Source organism: Desmodus rotundus, chromosome 13 (assembly GCF_022682495.2).
Source record: "Desmodus rotundus isolate HL8 chromosome 13, HLdesRot8A.1, whole genome shotgun sequence".
Taxonomy (NCBI): domain Eukaryota; kingdom Metazoa; phylum Chordata; class Mammalia; order Chiroptera; family Phyllostomidae; genus Desmodus; species Desmodus rotundus.
In genome coordinates this window covers 25,692,982-25,710,939 of record NC_071399.1, presented here as the reverse complement: position 1 = coordinate 25,710,939, position 17,958 = coordinate 25,692,982, and the positions used below count along the sequence as shown (strand labels likewise).

The 17,958-nt window shown below is 43.8% G+C and overlaps 1 protein-coding gene across 1 annotated transcript; it reads left to right on the top strand.

The window, feature by feature from the left end:
• The first annotated feature begins 3,348 nt into the window (after positions 1–3,348).
• Positions 3,349–12,502, top strand: LOC112321391 (protein-lysine methyltransferase METTL21C-like). The gene is made up of 4 exons (XM_024578790.3): positions 3,349–3,484; positions 6,416–6,567; positions 11,098–11,215; positions 12,085–12,502. Exons 1-4 carry the CDS (start codon positions 3,361–3,363, stop codon positions 12,477–12,479), a joined length of 789 nt encoding a protein of 262 aa, XP_024434558.3. The 5' UTR covers positions 3,349–3,360; the 3' UTR covers positions 12,480–12,502.
• Positions 12,503–17,958: the final 5,456 nt, after the last annotated feature.

The following is a 17,958-nucleotide window of genomic DNA, read 5'->3' as shown; positions in this document are numbered from 1 at the left end:
TGTCCCCTCCCTTCATTCCAGGGAGTGGGAAGGAAGCCCTGATACTCATAGGGCCACAGCACAGCCGCACAAACTTCTGGAGTTAGAGGAAACAAACATAAAGTACCAATGTTGGGTAAAAGTGAAAATAGAAATAGGCTCTTAAGAATATCTAAAGCTAAATCAGCATTCATTCGGCTCAATGGTTAAATATAGTCCCTCGTAAATGTGAATGATTATTTAATGCCTATTTGCCTGAGGATTTAAATTACATGTCCTATATTCTATTTTAAGGGTTTCCAGGCTTCCAAAATGAATAAACGCTCTTCCTCTTTCCCTTTTAACTGCCACTATTTCTGTTAAATAAATGACAACAGCTTGCTTTTCCTTTGCAGAATTTTTCTGATTTCCTACTCACTGTCACCCCCACTAGTCACCCCTTGTGGGACTTTAAGCCTTTACTCATGTCTCTTCTTATGTAGAGACTGTTCTCATGTCTTCCTTGTAAGTGTCGCTCCCTCTAGGTAGAGTCTTACATTATTTCTGGACGCCAGAGTCAGGGTGCAGGACAGAGTCCAAGGCAGGCACACCCCTTCCTTTAGCTACAGGGGTTCGGCTGATGAGCACAAAGTTTGCAAGTCCATAAAACCCCTAACCACCCAACCCCCACTTTTTAAAAAAGTGAAATGTAAGTCCACATTCCAAACGACATCTCAGGATACCATAGAGGGCAGTCTCTGCTCCACTGGAGTGATTTTCTGGACCTTTTGAGGGTGATTCTATTTCACATTGCAAGGATTGTGTGTGCGTGTATGTCTGAGAGAGAAATTTTAAGAGAGAACGAGATTGAAAGGGAGAGAGCAAGAAAGACCGAGAGAGAGAGAGAGAGAGAGAGAGAGAGAGAGAGAGAGAGAGAGAGGAAATTCTAGCAAAGCAATGTGTCTGAGTACTGGTGGGTAATGCTACCCTAAATAACTTGGACTTCCACTGGCTGGCTTTTGTTCATAAAATGCTAATCCTTTTAGGTGCAGATCTATATAAAACATTGGGGATTAAAGGGTACACAGAAATCTCAAATCTCTTCTGCTACATAAGGTAAAGGTATATTTAAACTAACAGTTCAACATTATTTTGAGGGTTTGTACTAACAACAGTCATTTAAAAAACTTCCCAATTCTTTATTAAATACTAACATATGATAGATACCTTATGAGGTGTCAAACTAATAATGAATGCTAGGTAGACTGCTGTAGTTACGCTCTAGAAAGACTGTTTTTCAATGCACAGCTGTTTTTAGGAAAAAATTGATTTCTCATGTCAAGTGTAATGACGGGGGAGGGACTCACTTCATTTCACAAGGCAAATAATTTTCCTTGGCTTGCATGCACGTGACGAAATGTCTTAAATTTAACGTTCAGAGTTCCATGTTGCTGGAAGGGAGCCGGCACAGAGTGCTGTACTGCGTGACTTCTCTAGCTTCGGGGATGGTAGAGTAGACATTGCCCTGTGAGTCTTTGCCCAGATTACTCCTCTGAATTCCCACAACCACCGTGCGAGGTAGGCGTCACCATTATCAACAGAGACAGTACAGGGCAGAGCCGAGGTCCAAATGCAGGCTCCTCCCCACAGCGCTGAGACATCTGCACCAGGAAGATGCTCTATGGGCTCCTAAGCGACCTCTCTGCTATCTTTTAGGAGAAACTTCCTGGCATTGTGGGAAAGTTGAAAGGAAGGAGCTAGTAAGTATCTTCAAGAGAAAACTCTCCTGCAAGGCACAGGCCAGCAGAGCACTCTTGGCTGGTTTGGTGAGTTGGAGAATTGGGGAAATGTTTGCTTATTTGATTCGAGAGCCAATGAAAATGTTGATGTACTTTCACAGCAGCCTCGTTTGTTTGAAATCCTGTGGCACATGAAAGTGAAGGACATGCAGTTCCTACAGGTGTGGGATGGGACTGCATTCGCGACAGGGGCTGGCGCTCTCTCTTGCGTTTTCTTGCTCGCTGGAGTAGGCCAGTGCCTGAATGGCTGGGTTCCTGTTGGTTTCTGGCTCAGCCAGTTCGCCCTGGTGTGGCAGGTGTGGCAGCTGTGGCAGGTGTGGCAGCTGTGGCAGCTGTGGCAGGTGTGGCAGCTGTGGCAGCTGTGGCAGGTGTGGCAGCTGTGGCAGCTGTGGCAGCTGTGGCAGCTGTGGCAGGTGTGGCAGCTGTGGCAGCTGTGGCAGGTGTGGCTAGCTGCTGTCCAGCATTGACTGAAACAATAGGATGATGGACAACTCGTGTGTCAGTGGAAAATACAGAATGGTAAACACAAACAAGAAAAACCATTCACATTTTGTAAAAAAGACTAGAAAATGTCTCTGTGTTAGGGAAACGTTATGAGTCATTTCAGGGCAAATTAAGCCAGGAAAGCCTGGGCCGACTCAAGCTGTGTCCTGCCTCATGTATAGGAAGGCAGAGTCTGTAGCTGGGCCTGGGTTTGATTCCTGGCTCTGCCACTAGCCAGCTGCACCCACTGGGGCTGCTAATTAATCTGTGCCTGAATTTCTCTCATCTGAGAAGAGGCATAATAATAGCATCTCTTTTACAGGGTTTGTTGGCAGGATTAGATGAATAAATCCACATAAAGCACTAGAGCGTGCTTGGCAACCATACATGTTCTGCAGCGATGTCAGGGTTATTATTCTGACGCCGATCCGTGATCCTAGCAGCTAGGTCCCCTTTTCTGAATCAGGAAGAGTTTTCCTGTGCTGTGTTAATCACCTCTGCTCTCCTGTTTCTTGCCACCGCCGTAGAGGGTAGGCTGGTATTATTATCCCCTTTTTGCTGACCAGGAAATGGCCAGGAGGAGTTAAATGAATTGGGAAGTGTTAGAGTGGGGAGCCAACGCAGGCTCCCAGCTCTCAGCCCTTTGTACTGTCTTGCCATCAAGCCTCAGATGAAAAGGGAGCAGCCCTGCGTTTGCTCCAAACCCTGGCTACTCACCCATGATATTTCAGGCCACGTGGTGCTCCCAATGGCCATACCGCCAGCCCAGATTTTCTTTATTAAGATTCAGTTCCCAAAGTTATCGGAAGTACACTTTGGACCCTGGCAACATCATGCCTGCCCCCGGCTCCATGCTCTGTTTTTGCCTTTCTCCGTGCACGGAATACGTTCGGTCGTGTTTAATGGTCTCCCTCCACTTTGCTCTGCACAACCAGGATGGCAGCTCCTTGAGTGGCCGCTGTGCTCGTCCAGGGAACTAAGCTGAAAAGCGGGCGTTCTTTTCCACTCAGCAGATGCTAAGGCGATAAGCTGTACCTTAGAGCCCTCCGAGAGATTCAGACAGCCTGGGCTGAGCAACTTGGGTCTTGTCCAATTTTCTGCTCTCCAGCCGGCTCCGGTTATGGACGTGTGTCTGGGCTCCGAGCAGCAGCCTGGGCACCTGCAGGAAGGACTGGGCTCCCCGGATGGCTGGTTCGAGGCAGAGGAGACTCCCCAGAAAGACGGCACCCGTGGACCCGCAGGAGGTAACTCCTTCCTCACTTCCTCCACAACTTCACTGTTGTTTTCCCAGTGATGTCGTTGTCCAGCTAACTTCTGTGACAAAAATTTGCATTTCCTTTAACTCTAGATTTTTAAATGACTTTTGCTGAGATATAATTGACATGTAACATTATATTAGTCTCAGGAGTATGACAAAATGATTCGATGTTTGGATATACTGAGAAATGATCTCCACAGTAAGGCTAGTTATTATCCATGTAAATTGTTTGTATAATGAAGCCAAGTAGGAAAACACCCTCATGCGTGCATAGCATCCTTACTACTTGTCAAAATCCACAAATTTGTTTTATCTTGTGTATAAACTGAAGATTGTATATTTTTGTACAAGAACTCTTAAAGAGACATGAAATCTACACTAGTTTCTGCTTTTCACCAAAGTGTGTTCCTGGTAGCGCTGTCATACACGGGACCCTTGCAAAGCCAAGTGTCTTCCCCACCAGGACAATGGAACCATCAGGGTTGCATTTCCAGACAGGGAATGAGCAGTTAGTAAATGACAGATATGACAAAAAATGTCATCAAAGCCAAGAGACAGCATTTGTAACATTTACAGTCAATTACTGTGGTATAATTATGTTCCAACTCTACTGAATTCGGGTGTTATTTGTTTTTACTAAACAGTCTACATAGAAATGCAACTCTACTCGTCTCTAAAACATGGTCCCTCTAAAACTATCAAGCTGGCATAGATACAATAAATGAAAATATTTAATGTACAGTAAATTTAAATTTCTATATCTTTGTAAAACACAAAAGGGTCTTATGGGAATATAAACCCCTAATTTGCCCATGTTTCTTTATGCCCACTGTTGATTGGGAAAGTATATACATTAGCTTACTAACCTGGGAAATGATGAGCCATTCAAAATCAGCCATTGACTTTTCCCACAGTCATGAGAGTCCCTGGTTGGTGACATGTGGAAGGAAAGGAAGAATGAGTGGGCTGGCTGTAGTGGGCGGGGGGCGGGGGGGACGAAACCTGTGGGAGCTGGCATGAGCACTTGGTGGTCTGGCTGCTCCTGGTAGACGCTCCGTGATAAAAGCCCTTGAGAAAAAGCACAGCCCTCACCGACTCCTTGTACCGACTGGCCTGTACGAGCTCCCGAATTTCAGGAATTCTGTGAGTTGGTTATTAAACACAGCTACTGTTGAAATTTAAGTCACATAAACTTACAACCAAATAGGTTATATCAAAGGCAAAGGTATATAAAAAAACTAAGGTAATAAGTATGACTCGTCACGAATTATTTAGTACACTTGAGGATTAGCTGCGCTCTTGAGGCCCTTGATGTCCAGTGTATCCAGATGGCAGAAATCCTGCATCATGGTGAGCTGCTGCACATCTTTCCCCAGTGACATTTTATGGTGGTTTGAAATCACCAGGGTGGGAGCGTTTACACCATGGTCATCGCCAAACCGTGAAAATCACCGCTTCCTCCCCTTGCCCCACACTGCTCATCATGTATTTACCAGTCACCACGGTCTATTCCTCTGCCTTCTAATTGTCTCTGAAACCGAATTCAGAGTCAGCCTCCCAGCCCTCTAAGGGGAGCTTGGGCCTCCTTGCTCATTCCTAAGTATTGGGTTGGTGTTTTTAGATGTCAGTAGCTTCCCATGGAGGTAGGCGAGGGCCATAGGTCTTCCCACCCCTACAGCCTCCCCACCACCCTAACCAGTGTACGTGACAGGAAAGGACAGCGTCTCAGGACTGACTTGGCCACTCTTTATTAGCAGGTTCCAGCAAGCTCAGTGAAGTCTTTGGTCTCTGGAAGCTCGCCTTTTTGCTCAGGGCTGAGAATTGTCCTTCCAGGGCTGGAACCCCCTAAGTCAGAACCTGTGGCCAAGGGCCACACTCTGAAGAGCTGCGGACATCCGTGTGCTAGTTCACAGACCAGCCTCGTCACGCACGTGATGGGCAAAGACCTTTTCCCAATCTGCCACATACTGACACTTTTTTTTTTGTAAAATACAACAAAAATGAATTTCTAGGGGAACCGAATGAAAATACATGCAAAGACATGCAAAATACAGGCATGTAATTAGATTGAACAGACATGATCAAATTGTAAAAATTTTAAATGCTTACTCCAAGTTTCTGTACTGTTCTTCCTGGGAACCTGTTACAGTTTGCAGACCAGCAGCATGGACCTGTCCTGGTGCATGTGGAAATCAGTGATACCCAAAACGGCCTGTCGTACCTGCCTCTCGGGGGTGGACTCCTGAGTAGGTTTCTTTAAAGACCTGCCACCCTCCACCCTCTATTCACATCCTCCTCTAGCAGGAGCTGTTTTCCTCTCATTTTATATGATATTTGAGAGCTGCCAGAGTGGGTCATGGGAGTAAAGGAGTATTTAAAGCAGTCGTAACTTAATAGTCAGAGCTCATCTGACAACCTCCCCCTGGACTGTGGGGCTGGCTCATCTTTGGGTGACCTGTACCTTTTGAGGAGCCGATGTAGGAAGGATTTAAGGAACACTCTCCAGCCAACATGTGAGAATGTTACTTCAAGACCTAAAAATAGTCAGGCCCGTGTGTGCCCAGGTCTTCCTTACACAGGCAGCCCATCTGTGACATTTTCCTCATGCCATTTGGCTTTCTCCTGTCATCCAAACAGAGTAGGGATGGAGCCACACCTTTTACGTCCTCCCCTAAATAGAGGGAAGGACTCAGGACACCCTTTGGCATTTCATCATATGTTAAAAATGTCACATCCGAATTTTATGTCCCTGCCATTCCATATCATCGTTTTGTGCTAGTTTGCAGCCATTGTCATTGACAGCATCGGCCCGCTGTTGAAAGAATTCTCAATCTGTTTCCATCTTACCAATTGTACTAAGTACATATTTGCATGGAATCAACAAATCATGCAACCTATTTTATTTTCTGCCCCACAGATGTTAACAACATAGAGCCGTCTCTTCAGAGCCTCCAGAAATTTGTCCCTGCAGATTATGCCAGCTACACTCAGGAATATTACCGGTTTGCCGGGGAGAAGATTGTGGTTCAAGAATCAATAGAGAGTTACGGAGCGGTGGTGTGGCCAGGGGTGAGAGAAATGCTACACTAGGATGCCAGGATTTCTGGGGACGACAGTAACACTGTTATCCATCTGCGTTGCCTTGGACAGTTTGCCAAGTACTTTAACATTCTGCGTTTCTCCAACTGAGGGTCCATTGCTGCCCTGCCTCCAGGGGTGTGGGGGGTGTGCTTGGGCTCCACAAATACATAGCAGCTCTCCCATAAGCACTGATATTCCTCTGTGCTATGTTCTTGAAACATTATTCTTTACATGAACATAGACTTGAATATATCAGGAAGTAGGATGAAAAATTCATGTGAATTGTTAAGGAAAAAAATCACACCTTGAGAGTTTAAGCTTTGCAGCCTGTCCTTTGGGGCCACTCCCACAGACCCTCGGGGGCTCATTTCCTTTTCACACTGTGGATATTCCAGTAGAAATGTTTAGGAGGCATGAACGCATCTCATGTTCTCCCTGCAACAGCCCTGAGAGGATGGCTCTGAAATGGGGGAAACACTCTGAATTTAGAGCCAGAAAGCCTGCTCTGTCCTGGCTGAGTGGCCATGGATGTTCATTCACCTCCATTTGCCTTTGTTCCCATAGTTAAAGCATGGGGCAGGGTGAATGTCCAGTTCCCCAGATGGTTGTGAGGATTCAATGAAGTGATACACCCAAGCTCACGTTGGCTGCAATTGTTAATGTCCTATTATTAACATTAATGAATTGCTAAATTAATGAAGAAAAGTTCACGGTTTGGTAAAGCTATTGCCTTGGGGGCACGGTGCACGACCAGGCTGGGTCAGCAGCCTCAGACGCCAGCACTGTTGTTCTTTCCACTGCACAGGTCCTCAGCCTGGGCTGAGACAGTCTCCAGATCAGAGTGGCTCCATCATCAGCATGGATGTGAACCCAACTGAGATTTTGTTAAAATGCAGATTCTGGTTCAGGAGCTCTGGGGTCAGGATGGGGGGGGGTGGACTGTGCCTCTGCACTTCTCATGCTCCCGGATGATGCAGACCTGCTGGTCCCAGGGCTGCATGTACAATGTGTAGTCATGATTAGAGGCTCCATGGAGAGCCCCTGGGGCAATCTGGGGTCCTGGTGGCATGTGAAAAGGGGGAGCAGAAGGAAGGAGAGGCAGGCAAAGGGCACATTCTTAGAGCTTCACCCCTTTTCACTCCTCTCAACCAAGGAAGCTCCATTTTTACCCCTTATGTATATAAGTGTGACTTCTTTCAAACAAAGATTTTTCTTTTCTTTTTTATATTGAATTTACTGGGTTGACATTGGTTAATAAAAGTACATAGTTCTCTGGCCAAGATGGAAGCATAGTAGAAACACTTCGCTTCCTCGCACAGTCAAAAGAAGGATAACAACCAATTTAAAAACAATAAATAACCAGAAATGCCAGAAAATCAAACTGCATGGAACTCCAACAACCAAGGAGTTAATGAAACATTCATCCAGACTGGTAGGAGGGGCTGAGACAGGCAGCCGGGCAGCAGAAGACCTGCAGCAAGGCTACAGACCACGTGGACAAGGCAGAGGCTGGCTGACCAGGAAACTAAAGACTCAAAACCTCTGGCTGTAAAATCCTGTGGGGTTGCAAATGCAGGCAAAACTGCCAGTCTCACAGGAGAGTTCCCACAAACCCACCCACCTGAGAATCAGCACCTGAGAGGGCACAATTCACTTGTGGGAAGTGAGGGAAGTGATGGAAAGTGGGACTAGAGTGGAGCAGCATTGTGGAGTGGCATTGTTCCCTCTGTGACCCCTCCCCCATATACAGTGCCACAAGGCAGCTAAGTGGGTTGCCCTACCCTGCCAAACACCTAAGGCTCCGCCCCTTATAATGTAACAGGTGTGCTGAGACAAAGAAATAGGCCCAAATGAAAGAACAGATCAAAGCTTCAGACAAAGAGCTAAACAATGAGGAGATAGACAACCTATCTGATGGAGAGTTCAAAACACTGGTAATCAAGATGCTCACAGAATTGATTGAGCTCAGTCACAAAATGAAGGAAGAAATAAAGGCTATGCTAAGTGAAATAAATGAAAATATACAGAGAACCAACAGTGAAGGGAAGTAAAGTGGACTCAAGTCACCAATTTGGAAGAAAAGGAAGGAATAAACATCCACCTGGAACAGAATGAAGAAACAAGAATTAAGAAAAATGAGGAGAGGCTTAGAAACCTCCAGCACAACTTTAAGTGCTTCAACATCCAAATCACAGGGGTGCCGGAAGGAGAAGAGGAGAAGCAAGAAATTGAAAACTTATTTGAACAAACAATGAAGAAAAACTTCCTCAATCTGGTGAAGGAAATAGGCTTCCAGGAAGTCCAGGAAGCTCAGAGAGTCCCAAAGAAATTGGACCCAAGGAGGAACACGCCAAGACACATCATAATCATATTACCCAAGATTAAAGATAAGGAGAGAATCTTAAAAGCAGCAAAAGAAAAGGGGACAGTTACCTACAAAGGAGTTCCCATAAGACTGTCAACTCATTTCTCAAGAAACTTTACAGGCAAGAAGGAGCTGGAAAGTATTCCAGGTCATGAAAGGCAAGGACCTACACCCAAGATTGCTCTATCCAGCAAAGCTTTCATTTAGAATGGAAGGACAGATAAAGTGCTTCTCAGATAAGGTCAAGTTAAAGGAGTTCATCATCACCAAGACCTTATTATATAAAATGTAAAAGGGATTTATCTAAGAAAAAGAAGATCAAAACTACGAACAGTAAAATGACAACAAACTCACAACTATCAACAACTGAACCTAAAAAGCAAAAACCAAACTAAGCAAACAAGTAGAACAGGAACAGAATCACAGAAATGGAAATCACATGGAGGGAGAGGGAGGGGAGAGAATGAGGGAAAAGGTACAGGGAATAAGAAGCATAATTGTAGGTACAAAATAGACAGGGAGACGTTAAGAATAGTATAGGAAATAGAGAATCCAAAGAACTTAAATGTACAACCCATGGACATGGACTCAGGGTGGTGGGGAATGCAGGAGGGTGGGGGGGGTGCAGGCAGAGGGGGTATAAAGTGGAGAAAAAAATTGGGACAATCGTAATAGCATAATCAATAAAATATACTTAAAAAATCAAAGTATATAGTTTTCAAGTATACAATTTTGTAAGACATCATCTGTATATTGTATTGTGTGTTCACCACCCCAAGTCAAGTCTCCTTCCATCACCATTTATCGCCCCATAACCTCTGAGACCACGCCCCCCCCATTTCCCTCTGGTAATCATGCTGTTGTCTGTGTCTGTGATTTTGTTGTTGTTCTTTTTCTTTGGTTTAATAACAACAAGTGTGAAAACCACCAAACCACTCCACAGCTTTTTATTGTAATATATTTGGCAAATAGACAAGCATAGCAGGGGTGTGAGAGATTAGGGGTGGAAAACAGCCTCGTGCACTGGGCTGTTTTCTTCTCGTTAAGGCCCCAGTCTTTCTCACAGCAAACCCTGGCCTCTGCCAGGACCTCAACCCCCTGAGAGCTATGAAAGAAGGGTTCATGTAAAGTGGGAAAACACCCTTTTCTTGTGTGATTGCTAGTGCAACTCTCTGCGAAGAAGATCTCTTTTCAGAGCTTACAAATAAGGAGTAGTGGGGGAGTGTTCGTCACGCGAAAAGATGTGGCCGTTCCTGAGAAAAGCTTTGCCTCCGGAAAGCACCCCAGTGGGGCCAGCCTCTCACAGGGCAGGGCCGCCTCCTCAGAAAACACCTCAAAGTGTTTGTCCTCTCGATAGCCTAGGTGACCCTGTCTTCCTAGTATCGAAACCCCCACATTGCAAATAATTACCCTTTTTTCTCCAGGGACTATCTTATAAAAAGCTGTCTTAGTTTATTTGCATGGTTTTTTTTAAACATCTCCTCACTACTGCTGCTCAAAGTGTGGTCCACGGACCAGGAGCCCTGGCATCACCTGGGGGCTTGTGAGAAACGCAGTCCTGAGCCCCTGCCACCACCCACCCCGGCCCTGCTGCACGAAGGTGCGCATCTTGAACCAGGCTCCCAGATGACTTGAGAACACAGCAAAGTTTGGAAAGCGCGGCTCTGATAGTCTAAGTGTTTCTTAGAGAAACCACTTACAAAAAATAACTGCCCAGTTGTCCACTGTAGCAGCCAAAGTCCTAGCCCAGCTGACTTCTGAAAGAGGCTAGGAGAGAGGAGTTGAAGACAGTTATACAACATTCCTAAAGCAGTCAGACGCTAGACGTGACTAAACCAGAGCAGGAAGTGGCCGTCCCGTAGGCCTCGCTGCCCGGATTTGCGACTCGAGCTGATCTGCCAATGCCTGGAGCTGATTGGGAGGGAGTCCTCTGACACAGGGATTTAACACTGTTTCCTGTGATGAGTATTATAATTTCCATATTCCAAAGGTCTAAATACATCATTAAATGTGTACTTTGATTCTGATGAACCTTTCCATAAACTGAAACTATTAATGCCGTGTCCTAAAATATTTAACTTGGGGTAGGGATTGGGGTCGTTACCGGTTTCCAGTGTTCTAATGCCCAAGTGACAACTGTAAATATTTTTTAGGCCACGGCTTTGTGTCAGTATTTGGAGGAACACGCAGAGGAATTGAACCTGCAAGATGCTAAAATACTTGAAATTGGTGCTGGACCAGGCCTTGTTTCCATCGTGGCCAGTATTTTAGGTTTGTGCCTTTGTTTATTCCTGAGACCTGTACTGTGACAACAGTGATGCTTTATCACAGGCTGTGTTTAGGTAGTTGGCCATGATTTCACTCATTAAATCTCCCCCACTTGTCGTCAGCTAGAATTGCCACAGAGATAAGATTATCGTGTCTTAGATAAAGGAACTTGCTCCGTGCACCAATTACCATGTGATGAAGTTGACAAGTTGGAGGTGTGACTTTCAGATCCCTGTTGTAAACAACTATGTTGTATTATCTTCTGCTTTTTATTGCAAATATTGTAACTAACATTTTGAAGGGGAAAAAAGTGAGTTAATACAAGGTGAGCATAGATTTACCCCAAAGTAGAGGCTGTGAGTTCCCAGGCCCTGGGCAGGGGGCGGCACTAATCTGTCCTACCTCTGCGCACAGTACTGGAGTTTTAAAAATCTGATCTGGTGATCTATTTCATGAACCATAGTCGCTAACTTTAAAAATGCCTAAGCATTAATTAATGGATTTAGATGAGGGCAAGAGTCATACAAAACAGATCATCCTATGTGGAAAGAAAACTGGTTGCTGACTACTTCATGTAAGAAAAGATAAAACCTTCAGATAAATGTAACTTGGGTGGGGAGGGGCTGCTGTCATCTAGTGGGTGGGGTCCAGAGAAGCTGCCAAACACCTTACAGAGCACAGGGCAGCCCCACCTGTGCCCCGGAAGGAATTGTCCAGTGGAATTATGTCAAGTACGTCCAGCCCGTATGTCACTAGGGCCGAGGGTGAGGAGCCCAGCTCTATTGCTTTGGTTTCTTCCTGAGAGTGTAGGTCCACTCCAAGTGCCCCAATGTTCCCAGGTAATCGTTACCCTTTTTCTCTTTCTCTCTTAGGAGCTCAAGTCACAGCAACAGATCTGCCTGATGTCCTAGGAAACCTTCAGTACAACCTCTTAAAGAACACGCTAAAACGTACGGCGCATCTGCCCGAGGTGAAAGAACTGGTGTGGGGAGAAGGCCTGGAACAAAACTTCCCCAAGTCAACTTTTCACTTTGATTACGTTCTGGCCTCTGATGTGGTCTACCACCATTACTATCTGGACAAGCTGCTCAGCACCATGGTATACCTTTGCCGTCCCGGGACTGTGCTGCTCTGGGCAAACAAGTTCAGATTCAGCACCGATTATGAATTTTTAGATAAATTCAAGCAAGTTTTTGATACAACACTCTTGGCTGAATTTCCGGAGTCATCAGTTAAAATTTTTAAAGGGACACTAAAATGGGACTAAATTAAATGAAATGTCTTTCAAAAAATTAGTGCATGTTTTGAGCAGTGTTAGAGATTGCATTGTCAATAAAACACTTATAAGATTGAGAAGGTAGTGCATAAAAAATAACTTGTACACCCCAAATAAACAGAACTCAAAATTACAGCAGCTTTCTAGAATAACCTATCTAAGATTATCTGGTTAATCTAAATACCTGCAAAGATTAACATGAAAATGTAAAAATAGCTTTGCTGGCTTCCAGAAGTCTCAATTAAATGTTTAGTAAATTTTACATGAATAAATCAATAAACAAGCATATTTTCTCCTTGTTATTTCTACTGTAGAACACAGTTATAAGTTTATCAATATACTTTTGTCACATGTTTTTTTGAAACCAAACTTCACTGGGTTCTTACATCTTAATTTGAAGAATCTACTTCTAAGGATTTTAATTAGCAAAGGGAGAGGATATTGAACGAGAGAAAGCAATCACAGGCTAAACAAGGACTGAAAGTGAAAAATATGGAAACAGTGCTAGAATGAGGAAATGGACGCTGCCTGAGAAACTTCCTAAGAGAATTTAACTTATAAATACTCTCCCTCCGTGTCAACCGCCTAGGACCATCGCAAGCTCAATTTCTGTGTTGTCTGATTTTTTCTTTTGATTTAAATATCATAGAAAATTAGGAAAGAATGGAATTTTTATTTGTTCTATTTAAAGAGCACTACAGAAAAATCTAAAATAAACATCACAATTATAAAATGTTAATAGCTTCTCCTTTGAGATAAGGGGGGAAAACTTAAAATCCCAGCTTACCACCATTTCTCTTCAACATTATACTGGAGATTTTAGCCAATGCAATCAATACAAGCAAAGAAATAAAACATGCAAATTTAGAATCGTAGAAAACTCTTGTTTGTAAAGAGCAAGACTTGAAATGTTCTTGCTTTGTAGGCTATATACTGTTTCTATACAATATTTTTTGTACTTGTTTTGTTTTGCTTTTTTTACAATAATTTATTAAAATGCAAGAACAACCTTAGCTTGTGGGACCTGTACAAATAAGCCTTTGGCTGGCATTGACCCATAGGCCATAATTTGTGGACCCCTGGAACTGTAGATGATTTACTATGGAATTATTGAAATGTGTAAGCTTAGCAAGGTTGCCAAATGTTGACATACAAAGCTCAAGTGTATTTAGAGATTCTAACCACAAATAGTTAGAAAATGAAATTTAAATAAAGAAAAGTGTGATAGCAATACCAAATACTTAGAAATAAATCCGACAGAACTTATGCCGCAGGACTTTTCGAGATGGCAGTGGAAGAGGTGGATCTTGTGTCTGCCTCCTCCCAGAGCCAAGAGGAAACACAACTAAACTGGGGAACAGTCACCCTGAAGGACCGGCTGACAAATGGCTGAGGAGGAGTTTGATAACCAAGGACTTGCAGAAGAAACCGTGCTGAGACTCCATCTGCACAGCAGCTCACACCACGGTCAGGGATGAACTTCACAGCCAGCCAGTCTGAGGGGTGACCCCACACGCCAACAGGCCAACAGCAATCAAGGCTCAGTTACAACAAATGGGCCCACAAAACCCATACAAGGAGCATTCCTAGGCACCCAGCTCAGGAGATCAAGGAGACCACACCACTGGGTCCCACAGGCTGCCTACTATGTAAGGCCACCCCATGAAGACTAGGAGTCATAGCAGATCTAACGCACAGAGACAAATATAAGAGACAGCCGAAACAGGAGACAAAGAAACAGACCCCATATGAAAGAACAGGATGAATCTCTAGAAAAAGAGCTAAATGCAATGGAGGCAAGCAATCTATCAAATAAGAGTTCAAAGTAAATGGTTGCAAGGATGCTCAACTGCATTAAAAAGGGCGTAGAAGCCATGAAAAGTAACCAGTCAGAAATTAATAACATATCTGAAATAAAGAACATACTGGAAGGAATAAGCAGTAGGCTGGATGAAGCAAGGGATCGAATCAGCAAATTGAAAGACCAAGTAGAAAAAAAACATTCAATCAGAGAAGCAAAAAGAAAGAAGAATTAAAAGCGTGAGGGTAGTTTAAGGGGACTTTGGGACAACATGAAATGTAACAAGATCAGCATCATATGGATACCAGGAGAACAAAAGTGAGCAAGGGATCAAGAACTTCTTTGAAGAAATAACTTCTTTGACAACAGAAAACTTCCCTAACCTGGTGAAGGAAAAAGTCAACACAAGTCCAGGAAGCACAGAGAGTCCCAATCAAGATGAACCCAAAGAGATCCACACCGAGACACGTCACAATTGAAATGCAAATATTAAAAGCAGAGAATCTTAAAGGCAGCAAGAGAGAGGCATTTAATTATCTATATGGGAATTCCCATAAGGCGTCAGCCAATTTCTCAACAGAAACATTGTAATGGAGGACCCCACCCCTAGAAATGGGGAAGGGCTTGAGCAGCACATGCATGCATCGCCCTGGCAATCAGGGGAACACACGCTGGGGCATGCAAGGGATCCTGGTGGGAGTGATTGGTCGGGGGGGGGTGGGGCGGGGAAGGAGCCAGCAGAAACAATGCTCCTCCTGGGCTCTGGACATTAGGGTTAATAAGAGGGAAGAGAAGGGGCTTGGCAGCTCAATGGAGTGAGGGCTGTCAGCGGCAGTCCCCGCGCGCCTCCCCTGCACAGCACAGACCTGGCCCCACCAGCAGTTCCCGAGCCTCTCCTCTGGTGGGGAGCCAGCCAGCAGGTGCCAGGGTGGGTCTGTGAGCGACGGGAGCAAGAGGACAGCCCGACGTGGGTAGGAGGCCTGGACACATGGACTCCAAAATGCCTGAGGCTGGACAGTGACTGGAAACCAGCTAAGCCACCTACGTTTATGACAGTTTTGGCTGGGAAAAGAGGTTCCTGGTGCAACCTTGAACAGGGCTGACAGAGGGTGACAGGGTGATTTTTCTTTGGGTGTCTTAGAGGAGATGGGCTTTCAGGCAGAAGCTTGCCATTATTTCCAAAGACCTTGGTGATAATAGTTAACACTGTAAACAGATTTTTGTTCTTGTGTTTTTTTTTCAGTTCTTGAACCTATGTAGTAGTTGCAATGACAAACATTTAAATACCTACTTTCGATGTCATATTCTGAATTTTTTCTTTCCCTTTACTTTTGTTACCTGGATATTTTAGGCAGGAACTTGCCATTGTTTCAAATTATATGATAATTATAAATATTTAAATAGCTATTTTTGGTTTCTCCCCCTTTTACCTTTGTTATAATTGTTAAATAAAAGGTTCCTTTCCTTTCCACCAAACTCTCTTTGAAGATTTGCTTGGTTGGTGGCCCGCAGTAGGGTCCTCTCCCCCTTACCGGTTGGGTTCAGTAACAGCACTGCAGGCCAGAAAGGATTGGCATAAAGTATTCAAAGAAATGAAGAGCAAGGATCTGAAACCAAGGCTACTCCACCCAGCAAGACAATCATTTAGAACTGAAGGTAAAATAAAGAGCTTCCCGGACAAAGAAAGGTTAAAGGAGTTCATTACCACCAAGCAAGCATTGCAAGAAATGTTGAAGGAACTGCTTTGACAAGAAGAAATAGAAAGAGAGAGGAACATAGTCAAAAAGAAAAAAATGGCGCCCTGGATGGTGTGGCTCAGTGGATTGCGCGCTGCCCTACAAACTGAAAGGTCACCAGTTGGATTCCCAGTCAGGGCACATGCCTTGGTTGTGGGCCAGGTCCCCAAGCTGGGGGCATGCAAGAGGCAACTGATCCAATGTACCTCTCACACATTGATGTTTCTGTCCCTCTCTTTCTCCTTCCCTTCCCCACTCTCTAAAAGTAAATAAATAAAATCTTTTTTTAAAGGAAAAAATGGTAATAAATAAGTACCTACAATAATAGCCTTAAATGTAAATGGATTAAATGCTCCAATCAAAAGACACAGGGTAGCTGGATTGATAAGAAAATATGACCCATATATATGCTGTCTCCAAGAGACCCACCTCAGAACAAATGATTCCCACAGGCTGAAAGTGGAGGGTTGGAAAATAGTATTCCATGCAAATGGAACAAAAGAAAAGCTGGGGTAGCAGTACTTATATCTGGCAAAATAGACTTCAAAACAAAGGTCATAACAGGAGACAAAGAGGACACTACATAACCCTAAAGGGGCCAATCCAACAAGAGGATATAAACCTGGTAAATATGTATGCACCCAATATAGGTACATCTAAATATATATTTTTAAAACAAGTCTTGGTGCACTATAATGGAGCAACCAACAGAAATACAGTCGTAGTAGGGGATTTCAACACTCCACTGACATCACTGGATAGATCTTCCAGATAAAAAATCAACAAGGAAAGAGTGACCTTAAATGATACACGAGGTCAGATGGATTTAACTGATATATACAGAACTTTGTATCCCAAAGCAGCAGAATATACATTCTTCTCAAGTGCACGTGTTACATTCTCAAAGATAGACCACATGTTAGGACACAAAATATCTCTTAACAAATTCAAGAAGGTTGAAATCATATCAAGCATCTTCTCAGACAACGATGGCATAAAACTAGAAATCAACTACAATGAAAAAAACTCAAAATCATTCAAACACATGGAGACTAAATGGCATGTTATTAAACAATGAATGGGTTACCAATGAGATCAAGAAAGAAATAAAAAATTATCTGGAAACGAATGAAAACGAACACACAACAACCCAAAATCTGTGGGATACAGTGGAGGCAGTCTTAAGAGGGAAGTCCATAGCAATACAGGCCTACCTCAAGAAGCAAGAAAAATCTGAAATGAACAATCTAATCCTACAGATAAAAGAACTAGAAAAAGGACAAGAAAAGCCCAGAGTAGGCAGAAGGAAGGAAATAATAAAAGAAGAAAATAAATGACATAGAGACTAAAAAAACAATTAAAAAGATCAATGAAATTAAGACCTGGTTCTTTGAAAAGATAAAACAAGATTGATGAACCTTTAGCCATACTCCTCAAGAAACAAAGAGAGAGGACCCAAATAAATAAAATCAGAAATGAAAGAGGCTAAGTAACAACTGACGTCACAGAAAGACAACGGGTTGTAAGAAAATACTATGAACAACTATACACCTCACATCTATAGTATCTACATAGCAATAACATCTATAATAAGTATACGAGGCCTGTCTGGAGAAAGGCCAGTCAGACACTTTAGTGAGAACAGTTTGTGTGACACTGATGTAACCTGGCAACCAAGGAGAGTGGACTGGAATGCACATGGATGAACAATGGTGACTTCACTGTAGTGGTCAGTGGGGGTGGTAGACGCTATTGAGTGAGCATGTGTACTGTGTGGCCGTCACATTCAAAATGACTGAGAAAGTAGAGCAATGAATCTGCGTCAGATTTTGCGTGAAGCTTGAACAGTCCTCTGTGGAAACTTCAGATGAGTCAGAAGGCCTTGGCTATGGACAACTGGTGATTGGCAGCTTCATCGTGACAACATGTCTGC

Excerpts from the sequence above, each read along its gene's own strand:
- LOC112321391 (XM_024578790.3), top strand. The coding sequence starts at position 3,361 with ATGGACGTGTGTCTGGGCTCCGAGCAGCAGCCTGGGCACCTGCAGGAA. Across the intron at positions 6,568-11,097 it reads GAGCGGTGGTGTGGCCAGGG|GCCACGGCTTTGTGTCAGTA; the intron begins GTGAGAGAAATG and ends AATATTTTTTAG. Across the intron at positions 11,216-12,084 it reads CATCGTGGCCAGTATTTTAG|GAGCTCAAGTCACAGCAACA; the intron begins GTTTGTGCCTTT and ends TTTCTCTCTTAG.